Below are 25,952 nucleotides of genomic sequence, written 5' to 3'. Positions count from 1 at the left end.
GACTCACAGTAACCCCATAACACCCCTGTATCAGAAGTACACTTCAGCAGGGATGCAGAGCAATTTCCCAGCACCACCAGCAACACCAGGGCACCGTGTGCCCAGCACAAACCATTTCCACCCAGACACTCAGGTCTGGGAGCTGGCACGCATAGCACCAAGGCATACAGCAACCACTGACACCAAACAGACAAAGCTTCTCAGGTACCAAAACCCAGACCTCTGAGCCTCTTCCAAAACATGCAGCAGAATGTTGGTTCTGTCCCCTCCCTTGTGAGTCACACACCCACCTGAAACACAGCGTCCCCTGCCCGTCTGGCAGGACCAGCCGGAGCCACGCACCATGCTTCTGTTCCCCAGAGATGTGTGAAGGGAGCACGGGCTGCAGGGACAGCTGGAAGCCAGTCCAAAAACCTCAAGGGAGTTTCTATGCCCCAGAGTGGTGGTGGGAGCCAAGGGCCAGCTCTGCAGCTTGCTGGCCACTAAGTTAAGCAGCCCAGTGTCTCTTCAGCAATCCCCTCCTGCAACTACCACAGTACTCAAGGAAGTTGTAGCAAAATCACAATATATGTATTTACAATGCTTAAAAATAATGAAAAATATACTCTAAACATCAAGTAGCAAATTCAACAGAGCTGGTCTGTGCCCGCCAGAACAGTGCAGCACCAGTGCTGGTGTTGTTCTGACCAACACAGCCACGTGCTGCTCTGCCCCGGGTGGCACGCAGCCACTGCCCTCTGCAGAACCACAGTCTGCACATTCAGTGAGGAGAGTCCCCATCGTTTCCTCCACAATGAGATTCTTCCTCCAGGCCAGCCTTCTCTTTTCTGCAAGAAACAAAAAACAGGAAGGATCAGAGACTTAAAGAAGAAGAAAACCAGAAGATCAACTGTTATGTCACTCTGCACTTTAGAGGCTCAGATACACAAGTTTTGAGACACACAGTCACCAATGGAATGAGTTTTGTGTTTCTGCTGCACAGGCCCCCAAACCAGCCAGCCTTTATTGAAGTCTCAGCATCAGCATGGAGCACCCGCTACCAGCACAGGGCTACCCCCATGGCCTGGCTGCACCATGCAACGTCACTAGAAGAACAGAGAAAACCTCATCTTTTGCTTCTGGCTTCATGATTTGGAGCTGAGCAGAACATGACAAGCTGCACCAGCAAGGTGTCGGAAGGAATCCCTGTGAGGTGCCTCAATTCAGCCCAAGTAATCCGACCGCTGCCACCAGCAATCTTCACTTTCTGGTCCAGCACAAGTCTCGGAGCAGGGTGGGCTTTGAGCCCTGACAGACTTCATTCCCCCCAGAGGAGCCCTTCACACAGTGCTAACCTGGTGCCTGTCCAACACAGGGCGGCTCTGAGGGAACCCAATGACAAACTCTCATGAACTGTGCTGAAAAGGCAGCGGAGCCTTTTCACAGCACGAGGAACACCCACACACCACTGGACTTGCTACGGATTTATACCGTTTAACTGAGCAGCCACTGAGCAACATTATGTAAAAGTGGGGGAGCCTGACCCTCTCCTTGTTTTCTGGCAACAGAAACCAGCTCCTCGCAGGATATTTCCGTTCACCTTCATGTCACACTTGTGGGCGTTAGTGCTTTGCTTATCATGGGTGCTGGAAACAGACCAAATCCCCAATGACCTTCCCCTGCCCAGGACACGGTGCTCTGCAGAAGCAGCGTGTGAAGTAGCATGGCCACCATCACCACCAGAAATCAGCCTTTATGGGGGCAGCATGTGTCCTGATGTCACTTGAGCTCACCTTGTTACCCCGCCCGTCCCTTTAATGCCATTACTGAAGATCATTACATGAGCAGATCCCCTTTGGAGAGGCAGCTGCTTGGGCTGCCCACACACCTACCTCTTTAGCCCAGAAGGTGTGGCTGCTGGTGGGGAACACATCTGCTTCTGAATATACGCCCTCGATCTAATGTCAGCCTGGAATTAAGGAGGAAAATGAGTGAAGAGGGACTGAGCCACCCGTCTGGTGTTTCCCCACAACTATCTCAGTATGGCCCAGCACACCTTGATGCCAGCACGCCCTAGCTAGCCCTTGGCTGTCTTGCAAAGAGGAAGCTGTGTTCTTCCTTTCCTTGTTTGGCTTCTGTGCCTCACTGTAAGTTACTTTGGAGAGTAAAGATTTAAGACAAAGAAACAGAAGGTCCTGGACCAAACAGCACCACTGGAGTCCAGCAGAAACGATGGTCTGTCAGCCCTTGGTCTGCCCCTTTGCTTCTCACAGGAGTAAGGACGTGATGCTGAGCAAGCAGGAGACGGTGTGCACAGACAGCTCCTGCTACTTGGTGCCTCAGGTCTGCTCAGCTCTTACTCTACCCAAAATATGGCAGGATGAGCAGACAGAGCAGGAACCAGACTGCACTGCCCCAGTAAAACCCTGCTGCAGCTCAGATGAGTGGAGTCACTCTTCACCAAAGGCCCCTGACAAAACCCAAAGGATGAACCAGCACAGGCTTCCAGCTCACACTGCAGTGCAGCGAGCCTGCAGCAGGCACTGACCCAGCAGGAATCCCTCACCTCGCACCGACACCAAACAGTTCCCTTCACTGTACACTCAGAGGAACAGAAGTTGTGTTCTGGAACCATGCTAACAGGGACTGCCACCAGCACTGCAAACAGGTGTGGGCTGCAGCCTTCCAAGCTCACAGTGCTCCAAGGTCATCCATGGTCTTAGCAGCCACGACTCTGTGATATTTGCACAGAATTAGCTTTTCTGGTCACTGACCAGCTGAGAAATGGGACTGTCCCCTCCACAGGAAACTGTAAATTAAGAGGGAGAACAAGGCTATGGCGAAGGCCATTAAGAGCTTGGGAACATGGTGATACAGCAGGCAAGTTGTCAAGATGACGTGGGATGAAAAGAGAAGCTGGCACTGCCAATTCTTGTACCCATCCTTTTCCTTCCTCTGTTCCAGCAGTTGTACCATGCAGCAACAGATGGAGAAGCACACCACTTGACTGCTGCATATCCTTTTTCCCTAGGCAAGAGCTTGGCTCATCCTGCCTTTGCGCCTGGTGGGCTGGCTGTGTGATGGTAATTATGCAGCTAAAGCAGGTAAAAACATCCAGTAAACACAAACAGAGACAAGGCACAAGCACACCCACAGCTCCACTGCTTCTTGGCAGGCAGGCAGCTGACTGACACACCTTTCACACTGCCCCAGCCTACGAGTCCAAAAGCAAAGCTGCCAAGGGGAGCAGTGCACACACCAGACTGTATCAGTGCTACGAGCTCTGCTTTCCAGTACAACCTCTCCCCGGGCCACAATTAAGAGGTGTAATGTTGAGATTGTACCAAATGTGTGGATTACTGGCCTCCTCCTCCTTGAAGCCGAGCTCGGAGCCATCATCAAACCCCTCCTCCTACCAGCAGCCATCTCCTCCCTTCCATTTCTGATATACACAAAACCACCTGGGAACACCAGGAGAACTAAACTGCTGCATCTTACCAACAGTACAAGACAGCACGCGGTCAGAGCAGGGCAAGAGCAGCAGCAGCAATTCCAAGAGGGGTAGAAAGTGTTGCTGGACACTTACTGGATGCTCTTATCACCTAGAAGCGTTACTGTTCAGCTTTCAGTGCTACTCCATAGCAGCATAAAGCTCTCGAATGCCAACACAAGTACCCAGACCCTGGGCTCCTGGTAACTTTGAGAACTGGCAGTTGATTTTAACATTCCCTTAAAGTTTTTTTTTTTTTTTCTTTCCCAGAGACTTCTTTTCTCAAAAACACTGCTACCCCGTGACATTTTAGAACAGCTGCTGCGCCCCACCTCAAAGAAAGAGTATCTCTCTCTACTTAAAAAGCAGCCTGTGACCTTCCCAGCTGGAAAAGCTTCACAGAATATAATGATCATCCTAATAAAGTGGGTTAGCGCATCCCCAGTGGCTGTCCTTGAAGCGTTTGCTACTCTCGTCTCCGTGCTACTTCTGAAGAGTCTCTCCCATGCCCCAAGAGCCCCCCCCCCCTTTCCTTCCACCCCAGCAGCTCCCAGTCAGGCTTCTCAGGTGGAGGCTCTGCCAGCTTACTGCTGGAAATGCAGCTCCACCACTGCTTAACAATTCTGCAAGCTCGAGAACAAAAAATAGTTACATAAGGGGTGGTTTGTTTAGGAGGTTTTTTTTTTTTTTCCCTTCTCTCTATAATTGGACAGTTTCATAACTGAACTGACAAATAACTTTGATCACTCTTCAGGATAAGAGATTACGTGATGTTTTTTACAACAAGGGAAAGAGGCTGTTCAATAGAGTCCCTGCTGGGAGACCAAGGGTAGCAAGAGCCAGGTCTACGAACTATTTTTCTAGGGAAGAAAAACCCCAAACCACGTTCTGCTGGTAACATAAGCTAATGCTTGATTAGGTGGCAAGTTACTGGCCGGTCCTCACTCCTAACACACTGCTGAGAGACAGCTTAACCCAGCGTATTAACCAAGAGGCTAATCAATAAGATGGATAACTGTCCAGTAATAATCCTCACAGATTGTTTCTATTTTCAGCAAGGCCTAGTGCTGGCATTAGGGTCTGGAATTGTTGCTTTGCCTATTTTACGAGGTGTGGTGGTGAGCTGCAAGCTTGTACGAGGGGCTACATCTCAGGAGTAAGAGCTTTGGGATATGAGGTATTGATGTCCCTGCAGGGCAGTGGGTGCTGTTGACACAGAGGAGTGGGATGATGGCTTATTTTTCAGTTTTGCTATTGTAAGTATTTAATACTCCACATGATGCAACCTGCAGAAATTCGCAGCTCTGGCCTGGCTGACTTCTGTCCTCAGTGCTGGGCTGGAGCAACATCAGGCTGCCCCACCAGCCACCTCCTGAGCCAGCAGGAACCAGCTGGGCAAGATGCCAGCTGGAGCTAAAAGGATCATCAAGTGTGCTGGAGGCGGGTGTGCAGCCAAGCAGGAAGCTGAAGCAGCAAGAGCAGAAGAATCAGTCCCAGAACAATCTCTGTCAGATGGAGAGTGTTAAAAGCTTCTGTTTCCACACTGTGCATGGGGACCCTGGGTCTGAGCAGGCTCAGAGCGTGGGCAAACACTGGAGAGGGCTTCTGACCCCTGCTAGAAGTAGGCAAGGGCAGATGCTCTCAAGAGGGCTTGCTATTGTTCCAGTTTGAATGCTTTGCCTACTACTCCCAGACAACAGCTTCTGCCTACCTCAACTGGTATTGACTTCAGAGGTATTGACCTTTGCCTGGATAGCTCAAAGGACCAGCTCTCTGTCTCAAAATCTTGCCAGCTGTCTGGGTCGGGGGGATCACTCCTCTGCAAACAGAATTCTCCCAGCTCAGCCTCGCACTCGGAAGGTGGACTAAGCAGGATGTAAATATTTACTGAAGGCGGTAACCAACTTCTCTCCCCTTCCTCTGAAGGATCACCCCTCTCACCAGTTCCTTTGCCAACACAATCACATCGTGGGCTGAATGCAAACCAGTCTCGTGCCACAACATAACCTATACAAACCATACCTCTAAGAAAGAGGGAGGTTTAAGTTCCACAACAGCTGACAGCACCACACATGCAGCAGAATAGCAACGTGTTCCCACAAGCCATAAAGACAGCCTCAAAAAGGTACAGGCAGATGAGCTATCTGGACACCACGTTTCTGGGGCTGCCAGAACTTACAAACCAAGCACTACCATTCCACAAGTCTTTCACTGGACTCTGGGAAAGCTGTAAGCATATCACCTACCAGGTCTGCAAGCCTGTTCTGGAGAGATCCTGTAGCAAGAAGTAAGTCACACAGGGCAGGACTCCCCACAGCCTTCTGCTTCCTAACTCCTGCTTCAGGTGCTCAAGCTGAGGCTTGCAGCGTAGCCCTGCATCAAGATCTATGACAATTACCACACAGAAGTGCGATAGGGAGAAGTCCCTTGGAAAGGGACTTTAAGTGTCCTTTTCTGCTACCACTCCTCTACCTCTACAGTAAACACATTCCCTCCTGAATTTTTAATCTCTGTGATAAACACAATAGCAATTCTTTCCATCACTTAAAATAAAAAGATCACAGTTAGTGGACTGGAAGTCTCGAAACATAGAGAAACTCTGAAAAAAGCTAGAAATGAAATGAAGGTGACAAAAAGCTCCAAGACACTATTTTGTTTCCAAAGGGAATGCTTTTCCCCTCTGCCGAACTGCAGAGCTAGCTTATAGCTCTGCGGAGGCATCTGTCCCTTGCTGGAAGAGGTTACATAAGAAGATCTATCAGCCTACTCCCGTCTGGCAGGTAGTGGTTTTATGAGATCAGAAACTCTAGTTCTGGAATGGATGCCTCAAGGTTTGTTTTGCTCTAGGTGTTAGATTGTCTGTTTTATAACTATAGACTCAATACTCTGTTTTCAGAAAACACTGCAGTGCCAAGGAAAAGCTCCTGTGTGTTCAGCCTGCCTAACAGCCCACAGCAGGATCGTCTCGGTGCTGCTCTGAGGAGCTGCAGAGCAAAGGTGGTCAGGCACCTGACAAGCACAGAGGTGCAGCAACGTGAACTGCGTGTTCCAGAGCAGCGTTACCAACAGGGACATCCAAACAGACCCTGCTCCCTGAGCAGGCACTGGGTCAGGCACACCCAAGCTGCTAACAGTGGGGTGACCCAGAGAGGGGAAGTCCTTGTCAGGCTAAAGTCCCAAAGGTTTTATGCTTCTCAAGATCCCTTTTTCAAGTGCTGCTGTGATTTAATTAGTGCGGAGCAGAGCCTTGGTGGCAGCTGCAGCTCACTGAATGTGATCCAGTGCTGTCACCTACTGGCTGCCTGTCGCCCCAGAGCCTGCAGTTCCTTGTAGAGTGCAGTAGCAGGAAAAAGCCCACAGGAGCAGCACTGCGGTCTGTGCTAGGCTCAAAGCATGAGGAGAACTGCATTTCCAGCTCCTCTGTATTAACAACATCAGCATCGCTGAAGTTGCCTGCAGAGAGGAACCAAGAAATCAGTCAGGCTGGGTCTGCAGTGAAGGCTGCGTCTGCTCCTGGGCACTGCGTCAGAACAAGAAGCGAGGAAGATGGAAGGCTCTACCACGTAAACAACAACACAACAGGCTGGGGAGAAGAGGCCAGCAAGAAAAGTGCCCACTGCAGAACTGTCACTTGCAGATGGATGGCAAACTGGGGCTCTGAAACGCAGGCTTGGCATCCACAGCCGTAACACTCTCTCCTCTGACTACTTGCCTTCCTTCCCTGCCCCAGGCCTGCATTCCCCTTCCTTAGCTCCCTTGCTTTTCTACCTGGCGGATGGGCTCTGGGATCCGGTACTTGCAGCAGGACTTGACTAGATGCACGGCTGTCTCCAGGCAGATCCGGTGGCCCACGGAGATATACAGAGGTTTAGAGCTGTTGTTGCAGCCTCGCAGGGCCTGTGCATTAAGAAACAGTGAAGATCAAATCCTTAAGAGGCTTATTTCAAGCAAATATAAAGTGGCAGATGAATTATAGGCTAGCCAGTTACCTTCAGAAAGCAGGAGGGGGATCTGTATTTGGTAACACCCAGCCTTCTCAACCTTCTGCTTTGCAGCATCTCTTTACAGGGACTATTTGCCATTTTAGACTCCCAAGACCCCCAGATGCCTCTTGCTGCTCTGGGAAGCAGTGAGACTTGCTAACACAGACTATGTTGACGTTAACACCAGACAAAGCAAGACTCTTACACCTGCCTGTTTCCCATGCAACACTCTTCTGAGTCCAGTGCTTCTATACTGCACCCTGGTAAGGTGTTGCAGAATTAGCACCTCTCCTTAATGCTGTAGTTCATGAAAAGCGTGCTGGAACACTTTCAGATGTCACAACCACGTATGTGAACACACCCAACACCTGAACCATCAACTCTTTCTATGGATGTTTGAGCTGATGGAAAGGGGAAATCACTGCTACTGGTCACCTGCTCAGACAACATCCCCCAGCGCTCCCAGCTACACAAAGCTAGAAGCAGCGTTGGCCAAGGGAACAGGAAACTCCCTACAGCTTACCATACCAAGGACAGCCCCCGAAGTGCCTATCAGAGGGAAAGTATCTCCTTTCTTCTGCAGGGAACGAATCTAGGGCATAAAAACACTCAAGGTCAGAAAGTACATGGTGATGAAGTACACGATCATGACTGTCCTCGTTCTATAAGGCCATTAAAGAGTGGAAAAATTCCCAACCTGGCTTCACCTGCTCTTTGTGCAGCTCATCCTTGACCAAGCCATCCACTTGCAGGAGGTTCTTGGCCACTCCAACACATGGCAGATCTGTCAGGACTCCCAAGTGACAGGCCACACCAAACCCTACCAAGAAGAAAGCGCTGTAACCGTTGGACATCAGAAGAGAGAAATCTCAAAGGGATGCTGGTGTAGCAGGGCTCTCCAGTGCAGTCCTACCTCTCTGATGGAGCAGGCCATTCCCATCTACAAGAAGTACCTGAAAAAGCCAAAAAAAGACACAGAATAGGACTCCCAAAGCCAAGGCATACCTGGTCTATTTTGGCTCAGCATCCCTGGTCCCCAGGGAAAGTGCACCAGCCGCTTCAATACAAGTTCAGCACTGTGCTGTCTGCTCTGCCAGCAGAAAACAGGCAGACAGTGCAGCCTCAGCAGGACTCTGAGCCCTTGTGAGTTCTCAACTTGGGACAAAGAGACGTGCCACACCTGAGGTCTGAGCCTGGGCTGCTCCCGCTGAAGCCTCTGAACAGCTTCCACCATGAAATGGACCTCTCGGAAGGCCAAGAATCCTGCCACGTATGGGGCACTCACAGCCACCATCTGGCAATCCTCGTACAGCACCTAGGAGCACAGCAAGACAGCGCAGACAGCGACCTGCAGGCCCGTGCTGGGCAGTTCCTGGCTGCAGCAGACATCTCCTCTGGTTTACATCCCTTACTCTCAGCATTTCAAAAATGCTTTGTGCCGGATCTCTCCCCCAGAGCTAAGGACACTGGGTTGTATCAGTCAAAAGAGCAGACAGTGGACCACTGACAGAGGGTTGGACATCACCTATCACACTCTGCTTGAGATTGATGTCCTGGAGAGAAACGAGGGCAGTTCACACAGAGCACTGACAAAGGGCATCTGTTTCCGTGCCCAGACAGGTCAGGGAGTGCCAGAAGAAACAAGACAAAAAAAAACGCTCATATACTGGATGAGGCAAGAGTCGAGGCAGGGTTTGACACCTAGCTCATAAGATCATTTTTACATCACCTTGAAAGCTGGGAGAGCCCACACCGCTATGCATTCAGTGAACTGACCAAGGGATGCGGGATCTGCAGCAGTTCTGAACGCACAGCAGCTCCCACCGAGCGCTCGACAGCTTTAACTGCTTTTCTCGACCACCACCGAGCCGCAATGTTTCTTCGTGCCCCCGGCTGCCGCCCCGCCCCGCCCCGCCCTTACCTCGAGGCCGGGGAAGCTGAGCACGACGAGGGACGCGCAGGCGCTGCCGCTGTCGCCTTTGACGTAGGACAGATCCACGCCGCCCACCCGCTGCAGGCCGGCCAGGCCCGGCTCCCGCTGCCACCGCTCCGTGTCCTCCGGCACCACGGCGGCCCTCAGCCGGGCCTGCTCGCTGCGAGGGACCGCACGGCTCAGCACCCTGCTCCCTCCCGGCCCCCACCACCACCCCCCGTCCCGCGCAGGCGTCGTTACCGCTCCCAGTGGCGGATCGTGGCGACCGGCGGCGGCTCCGAGCCCAACCCCGCCATGGCGGACCCCCACCCCCCCCACACACGGAAAGAAGCGGCAGCGGAGCGCACTTCCTCGGTTTATTGAGAAACGCAGAGCGCCGCCTTGCGGCGGGGAGGAACCGGCCGGGCCTGCCCGGGCGGCGCGAGGGCAGCGATGGAATGTTGTGAAGGAATGGTTCTGCAGGAATGGTGCGGGTGGATTCTGTCTCCCTTCTCTCCGCCCGGGTCTCGGTTCTGAAGCCTGGGGCAGAAGGGGGCCGTGTTGGCTGGGCGAGGCCACCCAGCGCCTACCAAGTGCCAAGAGAAACCAAGAGCTCAAAAACCACCGAGAACGGGGAGCTCAGATCACCTTTCCCCTCTTGAAGGAACAATGGTTATTTAAAAAAAAAAAAAAAAAAAGTATTTTCATCCTTCAGAGGAGAGGAGACCCCTCCTCCTCCTCCTCCACTCTTCTGCTGTACAAAAGCATCTTGCCTTCACAGTGGCTGCACCCCCTCCGAAAAGAAAAAGCCAACAAAACTAACAAATACACACACACACAAAAAAACAAACACCAATCCCTGAACTTCCTAAACTTCACCAGCAGCACGCGGTCAAGGCACTACAGTCCCTGTGCACGGGGAGGGCAGCGCGGGGCCTGGTCGCCCCTAGTTCTCTCTGCGCTCTCTCTTGAAGACAGCGGCCGCTTTCCAGGTGGCAGCAGCGTGAGAGAGATGAATCTCATCTGGGAACATGTCCTCCAGCTCCGCAGCCAGCTCAGAGTCTTTCTCATCGAGGAGAGGAATGAGCGATTCCTTCAGGCTGGAAATCAAAGAGCAAAAGGAGCGTTAATAGATGGGGTACGGCATTTTGTAGGCTAAGGAACCTCAAGTGGGATGTTGCTGGTTGGAATCACGTTGTTAGGGCTGAGCTGTGTGTGCATAAAGCTAAGCACGCTCATCTGAGTGACTGCTGCTCCTGCTGTATTTCAGCTGTGTTCCCAAAAAAGCCCCTGGAAAAGGCAGAAACGCAAGGTAGCTTACAACTAGCTGAGTATTCTTAACAGCAATGCTCACGCTGCGTGGCCAGCAGAGCAGTCACTTGCTAACAGAACTGTCTCCATCAAAGGCATTTTCATAGTGGCTGAGAAGCTTAAGTCATTACTAAGTGAGGGTTATTTGTGCAGCCCCAAACCCATTTACCTCCATGTGGGTCTGAATTCATCCACAGATCTGACACGCTTCAGCTTCAAGATGATCATCTTATGGAGCTCCTGCAGGAAGGTTTCCAGCCTTGAGTGGACAAGGTAGGTGTTGAGGAGCTTGGCGATCTCTGGACTGAGATCAGCTTTGTATTCTGTACTGATGTCTTCGAAAGGATCCTAAAATGCAATGAGAGAACAAATGAAAGAACCGAAACCTGTGCACATTGAGCAACTTCATTTTAGAGGTGAGAGAACACCCAAACAGTTACTGAGGATGCCAGCGTATCGTACCCTTTTGAGGCGCAGAAGCTGCTCAGATTTGTGGGTAGACAGAAGTTGCCACAGGGCTATGCTGTGCTTTAGGTGGCATCGTCTGAAGGCCTGAAAGAAATCGGATGTGAGGGACACGTTTAGGAGCTTGTTCTTTCTCCGCATTTCCCCATGCAGGGCAAAATGGCAGAGGAGTACAAGCACAAGCAAGAAGCCCACTAAGGAAGACACCACATGAACAGGCAGAGTGACACCGACCTGATCCAGGGAAGAGCTTGGAACCAGACCATCCCTAAGGTCCCTTCCAACCCAAGCCATTCTGTGATTTTAACATGGTACTGACCAACAACAGTCTTATCACAAATGAGTAGAAACAAAAGTCTCTTCTACCAGCAGGGAGCTATCAAGCTTTTTCAACCTGGATGTAAAAGCCTGTGTGCTTCTGCCACCTGATTCCCCATTTAGCCTTCAGTATTCCACCTTTTTTGGACATTACGAAACCTCTCTCTCTTTCCCATTCCCTAAGTCACACAACTGTCGTAACGTAGTGCCTTTGCCCACCATCAGTCAAAAACATCTTTTTATACATCAGTAGGAGACAAAACCTTCCCCTTTCACCACTTGAGAGGCAAAGCTATCTTCATCCTGCTCAGTACCAGGCAAACCCATATTGCTAAAAAAGCTGACCCATCACTGAAAATTTTCCTTTTTCTCAGTTTTAGCATTGCAATTAATTCTGCTGACACTCAACTAATTATTACCCTTCCTGGTGGCACTGGCAGAAAAGTGCGGAGCTGCAGAGAGAAGTTTGACCTTCTACACATCCTGCACTTGTAGGGCTTTGCAAGAACCTGCTGAGTGTCATGAACCATTGCATGCTCCCACCTGGTAAACCCCGGCTGCAGTGGAAGTGAAAATTGTTTTCTACCCTGCTGTCAAGTATAGTGGAGCGAGAATCCTAACACATTCTAATTCAGCTTGAACTAGAAGTTTTAATGAGCTCGGAGGTCAGACTGGCCAGATTTAGCATAAACCAGTACATATTTTATCATCTAAGAACATGAATTACGCTCTCAGGACTCACCTGCAGAACATGAGGGTTTGTCTGATCACCCATCTGCAGAACATTTTCAATGTAGTCAGTCAGAAGCATTTCGGTGTTCTCTCCAGCCATGGCCAGAAATTCCAAGGCAATTTCAGTGACAGACAGAGCATCACAGACATCACTATAAGACTGTAGTTCCCCACTGATGGTGTTCATCACAGAACTGGGAAGTGCACTCTGAAAACCATGAAGTCAAAGCAGTGTTAGTTTAGAACCACTCCTTACTGCTGCTCTAATTGCTGAAGTCCTGGACAAGGAACAAAGCCCCAGATGTAGAAAACTGAAAATGCCTAACTGCATCTTTCCTTTGTAAATTCTAATTGATGAAAGACAACCACAAGGTGCATATTCAAGGCATGCCAACAGATTAGCAGGCAAGCCTTCAGAGCAGATGGGCAAGGCAAGTGAGAAGGCAGGCCTGACACTTCTTAGCATACAAGGGGTCACATGCTTGCCCGGTTCCTTGCATGGCAGAAACCCACCTGATGCAGACCCAGCTTATTCCTGACATCGTTAAATAGCTCTTCATAATTCCGATCGTGTCTGTAAACGAGGGTGGGTATTCCCTGTCAAGAGAGAAACCATTTGTCGTAGAGCTTTGTGACACCGCTAACCCTGCTGCAGTGTATGCTTCGCTGCAGCAAACTCTGCAGGGCTTTCAGCATCAGCCAGCACATCATCACAGCCCTGCAGACAACCACAGGCCAGGCATCAGCTAGTTGCCTGCTAGCTGTTTTCTGGCTGCCTAGAAACATAGCTAGCCTTGTCCTACCATCAGAGTGATGAGTGGCTTCCCCTGCAAGAACTTGCTGATGACTTGCTGCTGGATCCTCTCCAGATCAAAGTGCTGCAACGTCTCCCCTCCCTTCTCCATGCTGTACTGGCAGTTGGATAAGATCAGAGGAATCAAGTCTCTCTCAACCTCATAACTGATCAAGTGCAGGTCAGCCACTTCTGATGGACTGATCAAGTACCTGAAGAAGAGGAAAAAAAATAGTCTCCATTTACAGTGACAAGCCTTTACGAAGCAGGAAAAGCAGACTGTGTGGTAGCAGTTGATAAAACCGACCAAGAAATGCTTAGCTGCAATAGCAACATACCGATCTTCTTCTTTGATATGTTTGTTCACCGAATGGATGAAGTCATTCTGCAGACTGATGAGGTAACTGACCAAGGCTGTGGAGCAGAGGCCCAGGCCTTGTCGACGTGGCAGAAGGACCTCGAGCTCACTGTCCAGGGTCAGGTCAGCGTCGCAGTAGCCTTTAGGAAGTTTAATTTCCCCTGAAATAAAAAGCATAGAAAGCTGCCTGAGGTGGCCAAGAGCCCACGATGAGCAGCCTCTCCTGAGCTGACACGGGTCAGGAGAAAGCATGCAACATGAAAAGAAATCAGCACTCTTTCTGTTCCTTGTAAGTGCTAAAGGAAGCAGTTTAGGGGAGAACACAACAAGCAGGAAAAAGCCTTCCATTGCACGGAGGTTTTTTTTTTTTTTCTTTTACCTTTATCGGATGGGTGAAACCCACCAATGCTATTGGAGGACCCCTGTCTGACAGCAGGCACTCTCTCATTCCCACCCCTCAGAACAATGCTGGGAAAGAAGAGTACTCACCATGGGCAGCCAGAGATGATCTCAGCTTGTTCCAGACTGACAGAAACACGTCAACTCTCCTCTTTAACAGGACCCACGTCACATCTGGGGAGCACCAGAAACAGGAAGCCTTGAAACACCTTTTACTGGCAACACCGCAAAATTCAGTAATACAAGAATTTTCAAAGCACCGCTGTTCAAACAGAAGTGTCTAAATGCACATTAGACAGTTTTCCAACGTTATCAAATTGAGTAATTTGCTCTTTTATGTTCTTCTGATTCTGCATGACCTTTAAGTACTGTTCTGTAAGTACTCACGAACAGAAGCAATTGTACCTAAGTGCAGTTGAAGGATTTGTCACAGAATGTCTGTTTCTCCATCATCAGAAAGAATGGACATCTCTTATTCCTTTTAGGAAGGCCCTGCTGTAGGGCATAGCTTGGAAATTCAGCATACCCATGGCTGCATTCACCTTGCCTATCTCTGAGCAGAATCCATACCCCTTGTAACCACTCTGCCTGGGCTTAATTCTCTTAAAACCACTTTATGGGCTTTTAAAAGAAAAACCTCTCATGTCAAGGCCTCCAGTTCATTTAAGACAGGAGCCGAAAGGAAAAGAGTGCAAGATTAAGAGGAGTTTTCACCTTCATTATCAGCTGGATCATCCAAGCAATCTTTCTAAAGCACTTTTTGTTTCATTAATTTACAGTTTGGGCAGCATCTTCTCACCTGAGAGGGGCTCACTGAGGAACTCTCTGATCGTGCAGCGCTTGGCATCAGAGGCGTTCTGAAATAGCCTCACCAAGTCTCTCTGAAGAGCCAGAATCTCTGGCAGACATTTAACCAGCCTCAGTTCTGTTTCCTGGAAGGGGAAATGGGACCCGTGAGTAAAGCTGTCCTTGGACAAAACGTAGTTGTGAAGACTTCTCATGAATTACTTCTTAGAAGTTACAAAGAGAAAAATATATATTTTACATGTGCAGTTCAAAAATTATCCAATGTTATGACGAGAAAGACACTATAATCAAATGCTACAACACTTCTCAAGTTTGACTGTCTTCCTAATCATTTCTGTGTGATTTTACTGTTCTTTTCCAGTTTGATTTTGCTGCTCGTGCTAGGGCAGCAAAGCCCTGGCTTCTCTTCAGGTTTTGCTGGATGTGGTACGCTGCCATTGGGTGTCATCATACCCTCATGGGGAACTCCTGCAGGCCAGCAGGGCACCCAAGTAACGTTCAGCACATCCTGGAAGTAAACTGGTGACATTACACACGTTCCCTTTGGAAAGGTAAAGAAATGCAGAAAGGCTTCCTGCAATAGTCTACCTCTTTTTTAATAAATAGGGCTTGGGAAGTGGGACCAGACAGAACCAGAGGTCCCTTCCAACCTCAACCGTCCTGGGAACCTGTGGACTGATATCTGAACATTGTGGGGTCTCAGCCCTGTACCACATTCACCTTCTGCAGGAACTTCCACAGGAGTGGGACAGTGTCCTTGGCGTTCGTTTGCTGGACTACATGGCCCAGGTTCTCCACTGAAATCCTCTTTCGGCTGTTCCACATCTTGGAGTGATGTATGTGGCTGTCCTCGGGCAGTTGGGACAGGAAAGTCACCGGGTCACCATAAACTATTTTCACTATCGGATTGGAAGAGATTCTCTCATCCTCTTGAATTTGCTCATTTAACTTCAGAAGTTTTTTATCCAAACCCTGCGTAAAAGAATGACATTCTATCAGAATTGGCAGCTTCATGCCACGTTTAACCCCCTAAACAGCTCAGGTTTAGGAATAGCTGGGTGAGAAGGGCAACACAGGTATTACAGCAAGTCAGATTTCTAATGAAGTGGCTACTGCAACTTTTTTAAAACAAATTTCTCACCTCCAATTCAGGAATAATAACTGTGTTTGCAACAATTTCTTCCCATTTGTTTCTTTTCTCCTTGGTGGAAAGCACACCATCAAATTGAACTGGCCCTATAACAGAAATATTTATGTTATGTTCACAATATTTCAGTTACAAAAAGAGCTTAGATTCCCTTAGCTTTTAGATGTGGCATCCTTGCAAGCTTGCATGATGAGCCACGAGCAGTTACAGAGGTCCTGGAAGCTAAATGAGCATCTCCGCTTAGCTGCAGAGTGTCATCCAGAACAGCACACAGTAATCTCAGGCTTTTAGAGACTTCATTCATTCAAACGATGCAGACATTTATACAAGTCATTCAGAATCCCAGAGAGGTTAAACAACTTGTTCAAGGTCAGACCAGGAGCAACGACAGACTAAAGAACAGAACTTGAATAATGGCCTGTGCTGTCACACACTAGAAATACGGCTGTTCCCTATAAATCACCCCACGACAATGACTCATGTCAACTTGAACTCCAGATTCCACTGCGAGCCATACTCTGCCATCCCTATTCTATCAAATAACTTGTTGGCAGTCATTTAAGGGGTAGTATACGATTATACACAATCTTGAGCAGTGTAGCTTTGAGCAGCACCTCAGCTTGAGAGCTGAGAACTCTTCCAGTATATCATGAGGCTATTTATTCAATGATTCCTTTTCAGAATTACTTATCAAATCTTGCAAATCCCCGGTATTCAACCAAAACAGAAGTGCACAGCTGAAATTCCTTCACTCCCTACAGCGAGAAACAAGCCTCACGTTTCTGCATCTTCCTCATCCGCTCAGCTACCACTAGTTAGAAATGGTTTATCAGCAAAGTGAAATAACTGCTGCCCTTAAAATGCAGATACAGCTTGCAGTGCGATGTGGCCGATCGCTTCCTTACACTGCTTTGGCTGCTGGTGGGGGTCCTTGAGGAGGCTGCCTAGGACCAGATGAAGGATGCTGATAGTCTCATCCACACTCTTTCCCAAAATTTTTGTCAGCTGTACCATGTCCTCCTGAATATGCTGCTGCAGGAAGATCACTGGGTCGCGCACCGGTGGCTTGATCATGTTTTGCAGTGACTAAAGAGTGACAAAAGGCGAGAATGAGTATAGCCAACAACACCCAGACCGAGCACAAGGCATGCAGAGCTGCAGTCTTACCAGAAAGTCTCTACTCCACCCTACAGGGACTCCCCCCACTTGAACAAATAATGGCAGGTATGCACACATAGGGGCATGTGTGACTGCGTGATGAAACCAACACCACTGCTAGGAAAGGAGGGGAGCGAGTTTGGGTCCTGTGTCTCAAACGACTGCCCTGGTCACTAGGCAACGCGATGAGAAGGACCAGCATCGTACAAAGATTTCACTGAATTTCATGTGGCCGCTTGAAGACATTACTAGGAGATACCTGAGGATCTCTTGTGGCTCCCAGCAACATCGTTAAATGAGTGAGCAAGCGTATCAGAACAAAGACAACTGGGGACATGGATCGATCAGACACTCCCAGTCCTCTTCTATGCTGTGCACCTCCAAGTATGTGGCCAGTTTGAGTTCTGTCTTCGTTACTCCTGTTGGAAAGTGTATGTACAGTAATTTTTGCCTTGACAAGAAAAACACACAAGGTTACCAATACCCAGTAATGTCTCTCTGATCATGAGCTCTCTGAATGCTATAAAAGGTACCAATTAAGAGCGCTACAGAGAAATGAAGAATTTCAGTAAGTTTTGTACACAAATAAGCCAGTTCCCTTGGTTTTACTGCCTGATTACTTTTTGTTGGACATCTTTTCTTGCTACATATTCTATGAAAGAGGCGATGTCCAGCCCTGTGGAGCAGGATTAGCCAGCACCATGCAGGACAGATGAAAAGCCACCATTGTTAGACTTGCAACTTTCACATTTTTATGCAAGGGCTGGAAGTGCAAATCCAGACAATAAAGGAGGAGGGAGCACAAGTCATAGCTCCTGTTTTGGTAGAAGTTCCACAGCCTTGATGAGCCATCTAACAAAATGTAGCTTTTTACTATATGTCACTGTAGAACCACATAATATACATCAGCTTAGATGAGCAGAGAGTTGAAAACCTTCAACTAAAAGCTTGACAAGCTCTTATTTTAATGTAGTTCCTGGAAATTCAGAGTTCTGCCAGCACTCCTCGTGGCTGAGCCTCTTCCCCTTCCAAGAGGCCAATGTGTGAGCCAGTGGGGAACCCCACATGCCACCTATCAGGTAGCAGCATGAGGCTATAAATTCTGTTCTGAAAACACAACAAGCAAGTACTATATCATTTAGCACTGAGAAGGTTAATGAATCAAAGCATACCAGAATTCTTGAAAGCCAGGCAGTGACTTATGATTCTGCCCTCCAACTTGTAAACCACACTCAATACAATGGCCAATTTCCATGGGGCGGCCACACTAGCAAAAAAACCAAAAATGAGAACACTGAATTCCAGAGAAAGAGCAGAGAAAAGGAAGCAAAAATCCAGACTGTAGCTGGTTACTTTGACAACTGCTGTATGCTGGACAAATGACCTCTGGCTGACTTATTTTCTAGATTTATGGTACAGTCTGGGTTAGAGCCATTCTAAATTCTACATTGCAGTGGCAAAATGGCTAGCAATGCAGAGAGTTATAAGATGAAATGCAGTACAATAGAACTTAATAACTAAAATATGAAAGTTCACTGTTGCAAATTTTACTTGCTTAAAAAAAAAAAACACCCACCCATCTCCAATTCTTACCTCTCCTACAGTGCAGGGATGGCCATTTGGACATGCTATGAAGAAAGAGAAAAAAGTGGAATAGTGTTATTAGAGCTATTTATGAAACTCCTGTTATTTCTTATCATGGGGACCATCATCTTGAAGCTAGAAATATGCTTCAAGGTTGAATGGAAAGCACTGACATTCCCAAAGCCCAGAGTGTGAAAGGCCCACACAGGAACTAGAAGAAGCTTTTACTCCTTCTCTCCTTGAAAAACATGGAATGGAAACCTGAAAAATTCTGCTACCAAGTGACAAATGGGCTAGTAAGAATGAATGCCCCCATTCACCCCAGCTTCCTCATTTGGGGTTAAATCTTAATGCAAAAAAAATAGAGGACTGAAAGCTGGCCAGGATGATGGCAAAGTGCTTCTTTTCTGCTCACACCCCTCTAACTCTGCCAGAAGTAACAGGACAGGTCTTCTGCAGCCTCCAGCTCTGGAAACAGCTATAAGCTCGAGAGGAACTCAAGGCACTTTGATGCACAGCCCACATGAACTGCAACTACTGCTTTTCATTTACAATGGATAACTCATGCGCAGAAGAAGAATATGTCTGTCCTCACGTTAGGAATTGCTTCATTCAGAAACAAGGATTCTTCAGTTTCTTTCAAAGCCAGTCAGTAGCACTTACTGTACATGCGCAGGCCGGCCAGTCCTTCCCAGGCTCTCGCTTTAGCCGTCATATCTTCCGGCATTGTAGGCAGAAATGAGTGCTAAAGAGAAAGAAAGGTGACAAATGAATGTCTGAATTAGTTCTTTACAGAAGCAGCTGCCCATTGGTTCCTTGTCCTCATTCCCCACTGTGGTACCTAAAAGAAGAGGTAATGCAGATGAAGGGAGTGATGCACGCGTATGTTTTCAAATGCTACTGTCAATATTGTCTAGAGAGTACATGTGCAAGTCTTGACATCCTGAACTGGATTCCTCTTGGAGTGACCCCATGTATCCTGGTGTCTACTAGCATGTTTCCTCACGTCTTGAAAGCAAGAAGAAGCAGAGCAGCAGATCCTTCTATCGTGACAGCCTATGGCTCCATCACCCTCTAGAACACACAGGTTTCCACGCTGCAATCAGCCAACTGCTTTCAGACTTGCTTATTCAAACATCAGCCTGAGTATTTGCCTGATACTGCTCAGTGTACTCTGAAAAGGTGCCAGTCTGGAGCTCGGTGCTGTGCTAGTTAATTCCCAACAGCACTGAAATACCCACACATCAGAAATTCACAACTAAAACAAGGAGCTGGTGTCTTCTGATGCTACGGTGATGTTACAGTGGACCCAGCAGATGCATGAAAATACAGCTGATGTGCTGAGCTCTTTACCTCCATGGTGTGTGGCAAGAGTGCCAGATTCCTCAGCGGCTGCAGGATGGGGTTCTGCCCGCACAGCAGGACAGCCATAGTGTGAACAGCCATCTCAATGAGTGCTCCATTATGGCTGAAGCTTTGAGGATCCACTGCCAGAACAGATGGCAGCACATTCATCACAAGAGAATCCGCAAAGTTCTGCAGGTCCGGAGAATTCAGGACTTTGGAGTTTTGGATGAACTCCATCATAGCACCTGTTTGCTGAAAGCACATATTTAAAAGAAATAAAATCAGCATGGTACTGCCCAAACTGAGGAGGACTAGCAGCTGCTTACCATGCTGCATTTTCCCCCACTTTGAAAATACTTTCCCTTTGCCCTGACCAGGGCATAAACGTGAACAAAAAGTTCTTCCACCAATGATTTATATCTCACCTATCCTTATGGATGAAGCATGTTTGTCACAAGCCCTCAAAGAGCAGTATCCTACCTGCTGCTTGGGATGAAAACTTGAGTCGCGGAATCCATACAGGGCAGTAACCTCTCTGAAAATAGCCAGGAGCAGATGGACAGATTGTACAGCTCGGTTGCTGCCAGAGGCCTGGAAAAGATGAACTCGTGATAGAGTGAAGAAGAGGTGACCACTGTTACAGCTGAACGTTCACAAGGTTTCAGTTGGCTACTAGATCAGCAAGCTTCAGCAGGTCTGCATTAAAGCTCTCCCCACATAGGAAAGGACGGTGCAGAAATTGCCATCCAAGCCACAGAAGAGTAATCTGACAGCCTTCGAGCTGATTACGTTTGATACACTGATATCAGAAACTTCAAGTATTTTATTCTTGTCTAGCTGGAATTGAGATCTCACAGTGCAGCACCCTGAGCGTGCCTGCCTTCAAACCAAATCAACACACAAGTGACGAGAAAGATCATCACCACCAGTGAATGTATTTGGTGATGCAGAGAAATTCTAACGGGCATTTTTTGTCAAACTTCCTGAACGCTTTCAAACACAAAATATGTATTGGAAAAATACATATATATGTATTGGAATAATACAGGCATCTCCACTGCAAAGAGACAGTGCCAACACAAACGTGTAAAGCTTCAACACTGAGCGTCCAGAAACCATGAGAGGGTTATGGTGAGGACAGCATGCCCTACCTTCTCGGCCTCTAGAAGACCCTCAGGCTTGCACTCGATCATGGCTTTCCCCACAGCATCACGCAGGACTTTGTAGTTCTTGCCACACGCCAGGTAACGATCAATGGGATTAGACTGGCTGCTCTGTACCTGCAGAGGGAAAAGCCCACAGTGAGCGTTGTGGACGTTACCCAGCCACAGGACAAGGCAGAATCTGCTCTTTGCAGGAACCATTTCTCCCAATAGCCGTGTCATTTCAGCCTTCACAAAGAGGCAGCATGCAGCTGTGGCAACCCAAACAGCACCTCTCTGCCATAATGTACTCCATTCAATAGAGAGCAAGGACAACTCATCTTCACAACCACTCCCACTGTGGCAAGCTCCCCAAAACCAGGTAGCGTTAGAACAAACCAAAGACTAGCAGGAGAGGGCCATCTCCAAGGAGACACCTCTTCCTTACCTGTCGCAGAATTTCTACTGGGAACACCCAGTTGAACTGTGCCTCCATTACAAGCTTCTGAGCAAATTCCATCCCATACAGATGAGCAACCTTCCGGACCAGGTAAACACGATGCCAGTCATTCTTGGTGAGGTCACAGAACACCTTCACATTTTCCAGGTAACGTTTCTTCTCCTCTACCCGGTCTTGTTCTGGAGGAGAAAACGCAGAAATACATCCTACCTTGGAAAACTTTTGCTGCTTATCAAGAGAATTCCCTCAGCCCAACTCTAGCCAACAACCCATTCCTGAGACTGATGATGTCACTTCCAAAGTGTTCTAGGATCATATGGAAATCTGCTCTAGATTTCCAATAGGACACGGACTCCAAACACATTGTTTGAACCAGGACTTAAATACTCAGAAAAGTTTTCCTGTGACTCCAAACAAAACTCTAGCTGGGTAAGCTCAGGAGTGTTCCCATCTTCTCCTGATCTCCTCCAGCAATAGACAATGGGTCGTTAGTTCTCGGAGCTCTTCCATTTTTCTTAACATTGGCTTTCCATTGACTCAACTACCAAGGTGATGGAGTGCCCTAAAAACAGCTTCCTGCATACATTTCGTTAACCTGACATCCTCAATGCAAGAACTGGACTCTGAAATCCCTTTGAAGTCGTTGCAGTACTGCACTTTGATGCTTCATAGACTGTGTTAGCATCCTTAAGACTACTCTCCATGCACTGCTCTCCTTAATTGATTCAGTGCTTCAGCTCAACACTTCTTTTAGGGTTTGCTTTTTTGGAAATACCTCTTCCTCCTTTTCAGATGCCCAGAAACCAGAAGTGGTCATGTATCTGAAGTATCACTTATGCTTTTTGCATTCACTTACTGGAATTTAATTTACTTGGTCCTAAATAAAGTTTCATTGTTAGTATCTGGGGGATAAAATATCTCTCTTTTTCAAAGACAGGACTGCTATGTAGCTATGCACTAGGAGTTATGGGCACAGCCTTGCTAGAGCACTTCTAATGCTTGGTGAAGAGGACAAATACTGATTGACACTCCTAATGAAAAAGAAAATTGCTGAAGCTCTGTGTCTCAGCTAGACACCAGCACAAGTTCTCACGCAGCAGCAGGTGCACTGACTGTATCCAGCTCACTTCCCACTGTGACTTTACATTGTCTACAACATTTCCATTTGGTAGCACAATAATTACTTACCTGTGACCTCATGCAAGTCATAGAGCAGCTCTGCAGCCTTAGTCAGGTACAAGCGAACTTTGGCTACTGCCTGCAGGTATTCGACAGATGATTCCTGAGGAGCTTCTTGATTGCTTTTTGGGAGGTAGTTTTCTGGGAAGCCTCTGTCTCCAGGCAGAGAGTTAACACGCTCATAGCCAAGGCTGCCTTCAGACTTTTCACACATAGAATCCTAAAGATGAACCAGAACGCTGCATGAGTGGCAGAACTACTCAAGTCAGAAATCCCATGCATTGGCACTGTATGGCCCTCCAGTGCATCCTTGCAGAAAAACTTCCATTCTTTCATGACACCTTCCACCCAATTGCCATCAGCTCCTTCCTGGGATCCTTCTGGTGCTTATCCAAAACTTCTACTCATCACCAAACACTTTATTCAGCAATATACCCAAGCTCTCTCCTATGTTTCCCACATGTGTAGCTCAACATGAGAGTTAAGAGCATGCCAACTGAGCACACTTACACTGAAACACACATCATATGTTCCAAGATGCAGAACTCTACCTTTCCCTTCATTCCCTTCAGAAGAAGACGCATTCCTGTGTGAGGTGTCCAACGGAAAGAAGAATTTATGAAATGTGGCAAATACAAACCCTTCCTTGGGAAGCATGGCTAGTTACTGAGAGCAGGTTCTGAACAAGTGACTTGATGTAATTTACTGGGGGAGAGAGGCTAAGTGGGCAGCTAGTCCGTACACAAGAAACTTGCCTAGAATTCCCCCTGTACCAGTTTTGTTGCCAAAGCCTTACCTCCAAGCAGTTGACAAAAAGCAAGTAGAGTTCTTTTTTATCTGTTCTGTCCAGGATGCAGCTGTGCTCAACCCGGGACAGGTAATCCTGCACGTCATTTTTCACTTCACGGAAGCTATGGGAGAGAGAAACACTCCTTTATCACAGCTGCAATGCTGGTGGCTACTACTTCTGTTCTAAATTGTGATCCAACTCCCAGATAAGGCCATGGGAAGGCAGAGATCCTTTGGAAGTGATGGAAGGGCACCTCTGTTGGCTTTTACCAGATAACTTCCAGCTTCTTCCTCCAAGCTAGGCTTTCATCAAAAATGACAAACAAGGATTTCCAGGGCATAAATCATCTGCTCTATTTTCAGAATTCAATTTGGGAAACAATCACACTAGAGAAATGGCTCTTTGTATGCACAGACTGCAAAGGGAAGCTGGAGGAACTTTTGTGAAGGGAGAGTTCTGTGTAAGTACACAAAAGATTGTTGTTCTTGATTGCGTGTGGATCAGGAGCGCCGCTTTGCTGATCTGGAACACATCAGCCATTTCCAAGGCTGCCCGAGCCATCCACATTCAGCACAGCTTTAGGTTAAGAACAGCTAGGTAAACGTTGGCACAGACTGATCAGATGCACCACACGAGGCACACATAAGTCACCCTAGCTGCAAGACTAATGCAAAGGTGCAGGATGAATTTCATGGTTCAAATTCAATGAGCAGTAGGGAAGTAAGGAGAACAACAGATGGATTTTGATGATGCCATGAAGAAAGATGAACCACCACCATCCCCTCCCCGCCATGTGACATCCAATAACTGGCTGACTGCGCTCACCTGTACTTCAAGAGGAGCTTCAGCATTACTGAGCGGATGACGGGAGTTTCATCCACTTCCTCATCAAACGGGGACAGAAGTTTGGTGTAAGCAGCAGGGCTATCTGTGGAAATACCGAAGGGATGGGACTGGCCGGTGAGAGAAGCTGCCAAGAGAATCAGCTCCATGAGGCTGAGCTAAAGAGAGCTCACCTGAACCTTCCAGGAAGCCCCTGTACACAAACAGCAGGTTGAGGAGCTCCTGGATCACCGCTGCGTCAGGAGGCTCGTTGTCCTTGAAACACATGGTAGTAACCACATCTATGAAGAAGTTGTTGCACCTCTGCCGGAACACAGCACTTTTCGCTATGGCAGCACTAGGCAAAAGGTGAAAAGCGTCAGGACGATGCTCAAATACAGAACCAGTGAAATAATGGATGAAGCAAAGCAGACGAAGGCAAAAGTCAAAGCGATGCACTTTCCCAGATTTCCACAAGGCTGGATTTACGCAACACTTCAATCGTATCAAAGCGAAAAGGCCACATCAAATTGCCATTTGTGATCTTAGCTGTCAAAGCGATGCCAGATACATGCACTGTGAGCTTTTTGCTAAGCTATCACAAAGCAATCCGAGGTGATGAGCAGCTCCCTTGTCTGATTCAGCCACCAAGAGGGCCTTTGCTTGCAGGGTTTTGCAATGAATCTCATCACACAGCCCAAAGGCAACTTCTTCCTCCCCTCTTTTGAAACAATAAAGGGGAAATGGATCGGATCTATTCCAGGACCGGGAAGAGCTGAGCAAGGTTTCTTCCTCCACCCTTTCTGCATGAGTTGATGACTTCACAGGTGCAAATCAGAGTTTCCTTACACAACCAGCCCCCCTGCAATGCTTACACCTTGGACAGGAAGGAGTACCTGAGCTCCTCGGAAACAGTTAAATTATCATCCTCAACTGCAACTCTGCAGAACGGACAATGCATCTGTGCTGGAATTAGCCATAATCTGATGCACTTCTCACAAAAGGCATGGTAGCAACCCAGCTGGACTGGATCCTTGGGCTCTCTATGGCAGATGGAACACTGCTCCAAACCATACCTGTAATTCAAGAACAGCAATGAACATGATAGTTTCAATGCTGTCTTACCAAGGAAGTCTTGAGTAAGACATTCATCTGCAACTAGAATCAGAGGAGACAGTTTAAGACCTGTTGGCTAACCACTCAGCCCCAAGGCACAGAATAAAACAGAATATACTGCTTTCCATTTGGCTTTTAGTATGTTGAATGCAATGCTTTTTATGCTCAGGAATACACAGGCAAATATAGGCAATATTTCTCCTCGACTCTGCAAATTGTCTCAGTGTCATTACCTGTAGAGCCTGCTGCTGACATCCTCCTTACATTTGCACAGTACTTTCATCACTGCAACAAAAGTCGGATGAGTCTTCATGTCTGAATCCTCCTGAAAACACTGCAGAAGAAAAGGACAAAGCTCAACAGCTCTGCTAACCAAGATGAGAATTCACATGATTGGCAGAAGCAAACAGAAAAGAGGTGAGACCAAATCTTAGCTTACCTCAGCAAGAAGCAAGGTATATTTTTTCACTAAGTCCCCAAATTCTGGCATCAAAGTGCTGGTACTAAGCACCACATGTTCTACAAACAGAGACATGCAGAAAACACGGTTCCAGCAGGTTCTGCAGGAAGGAAAGCACGATTTCAGAAGCACAGTTATGAGTTCAGAGCAGATACTGGCTGTGCAATGAGTATGAAAGGCAGAGCAGTATCAGGTCAGTC

At 47.8% G+C, this 25,952-nt stretch overlaps 2 protein-coding genes across 4 annotated transcripts in view; both read right to left on the bottom strand.

Moving 5' to 3' along the window:
• On the bottom strand, positions 549 to 9,733 carry ENDOV (endonuclease V). Of its 2 annotated transcripts, XM_021415090.1 has the most exons (9): positions 9,626 to 9,733; positions 9,374 to 9,545; positions 8,633 to 8,767; positions 8,366 to 8,405; positions 8,160 to 8,272; positions 7,976 to 8,044; positions 7,238 to 7,366; positions 1,872 to 1,948; positions 549 to 827 (listed from the first exon to the last, which is right to left on the bottom strand). In XM_021415090.1, the coding sequence occupies exons 1-9, from the start codon at positions 9,679 to 9,681 to the stop codon at positions 761 to 763; spliced, it is 858 nt and encodes a 285-aa protein (XP_021270765.1). In that variant the 5' UTR covers positions 9,682 to 9,733; the 3' UTR covers positions 549 to 760. The 2 variants fall into 2 exon arrangements, with proteins under 2 accessions (XP_021270765.1, XP_021270766.1); XM_021415091.1 differs by lacking the exon at positions 8,633 to 8,767.
• RNF213 (ring finger protein 213) overlaps positions 10,051 to 25,952 on the bottom strand; it is a 49,715-nt gene continuing 33,813 nt past the window's right edge. For both annotated transcript variants that reach the window (XM_021415070.1, XM_021415069.1), the window contains 27 exons: positions 25,732 to 25,852; positions 25,526 to 25,626; positions 25,073 to 25,252; positions 24,371 to 24,534; positions 24,180 to 24,282; positions 23,361 to 23,475; positions 22,574 to 22,784; positions 21,374 to 21,564; positions 20,935 to 21,063; positions 20,264 to 20,374; positions 19,790 to 20,035; positions 19,100 to 19,181; positions 18,446 to 18,480; positions 18,025 to 18,119; positions 17,112 to 17,271; positions 16,600 to 16,780; positions 15,689 to 15,783; positions 15,268 to 15,519; positions 14,540 to 14,672; positions 13,831 to 13,914; positions 13,322 to 13,502; positions 12,994 to 13,195; positions 12,704 to 12,787; positions 12,201 to 12,398; positions 11,138 to 11,227; positions 10,845 to 11,023; positions 10,051 to 10,464 (listed from right to left, as the gene is read on the bottom strand). In XM_021415070.1, coding sequence (XP_021270745.1) covers positions 10,311 to 10,464; positions 10,845 to 11,023; positions 11,138 to 11,227; positions 12,201 to 12,398; positions 12,704 to 12,787; positions 12,994 to 13,195; positions 13,322 to 13,502; positions 13,831 to 13,914; positions 14,540 to 14,672; positions 15,268 to 15,519; positions 15,689 to 15,783; positions 16,600 to 16,780; positions 17,112 to 17,271; positions 18,025 to 18,119; positions 18,446 to 18,480; positions 19,100 to 19,181; positions 19,790 to 20,035; positions 20,264 to 20,374; positions 20,935 to 21,063; positions 21,374 to 21,564; positions 22,574 to 22,784; positions 23,361 to 23,475; positions 24,180 to 24,282; positions 24,371 to 24,534; positions 25,073 to 25,252; positions 25,526 to 25,626; positions 25,732 to 25,852 — 3,877 coding nt within the window. In that variant the 3' untranslated portion in view covers positions 10,051 to 10,310. The remainder of the gene's footprint in view (positions 10,465 to 10,844; positions 11,024 to 11,137; positions 11,228 to 12,200; positions 12,399 to 12,703; positions 12,788 to 12,993; positions 13,196 to 13,321; positions 13,503 to 13,830; positions 13,915 to 14,539; positions 14,673 to 15,267; positions 15,520 to 15,688; positions 15,784 to 16,599; positions 16,781 to 17,111; positions 17,272 to 18,024; positions 18,120 to 18,445; positions 18,481 to 19,099; positions 19,182 to 19,789; positions 20,036 to 20,263; positions 20,375 to 20,934; positions 21,064 to 21,373; positions 21,565 to 22,573; positions 22,785 to 23,360; positions 23,476 to 24,179; positions 24,283 to 24,370; positions 24,535 to 25,072; positions 25,253 to 25,525; positions 25,627 to 25,731; positions 25,853 to 25,952) is intronic.

The sequence above is a fragment of the Numida meleagris genome, chromosome 17 (genome assembly GCF_002078875.1).
Source record: "Numida meleagris isolate 19003 breed g44 Domestic line chromosome 17, NumMel1.0, whole genome shotgun sequence".
Lineage (NCBI taxonomy): Eukaryota > Metazoa > Chordata > Aves > Galliformes > Numididae > Numida > Numida meleagris.
This window is presented reverse-complemented; position numbering and strand designations above follow the sequence as displayed.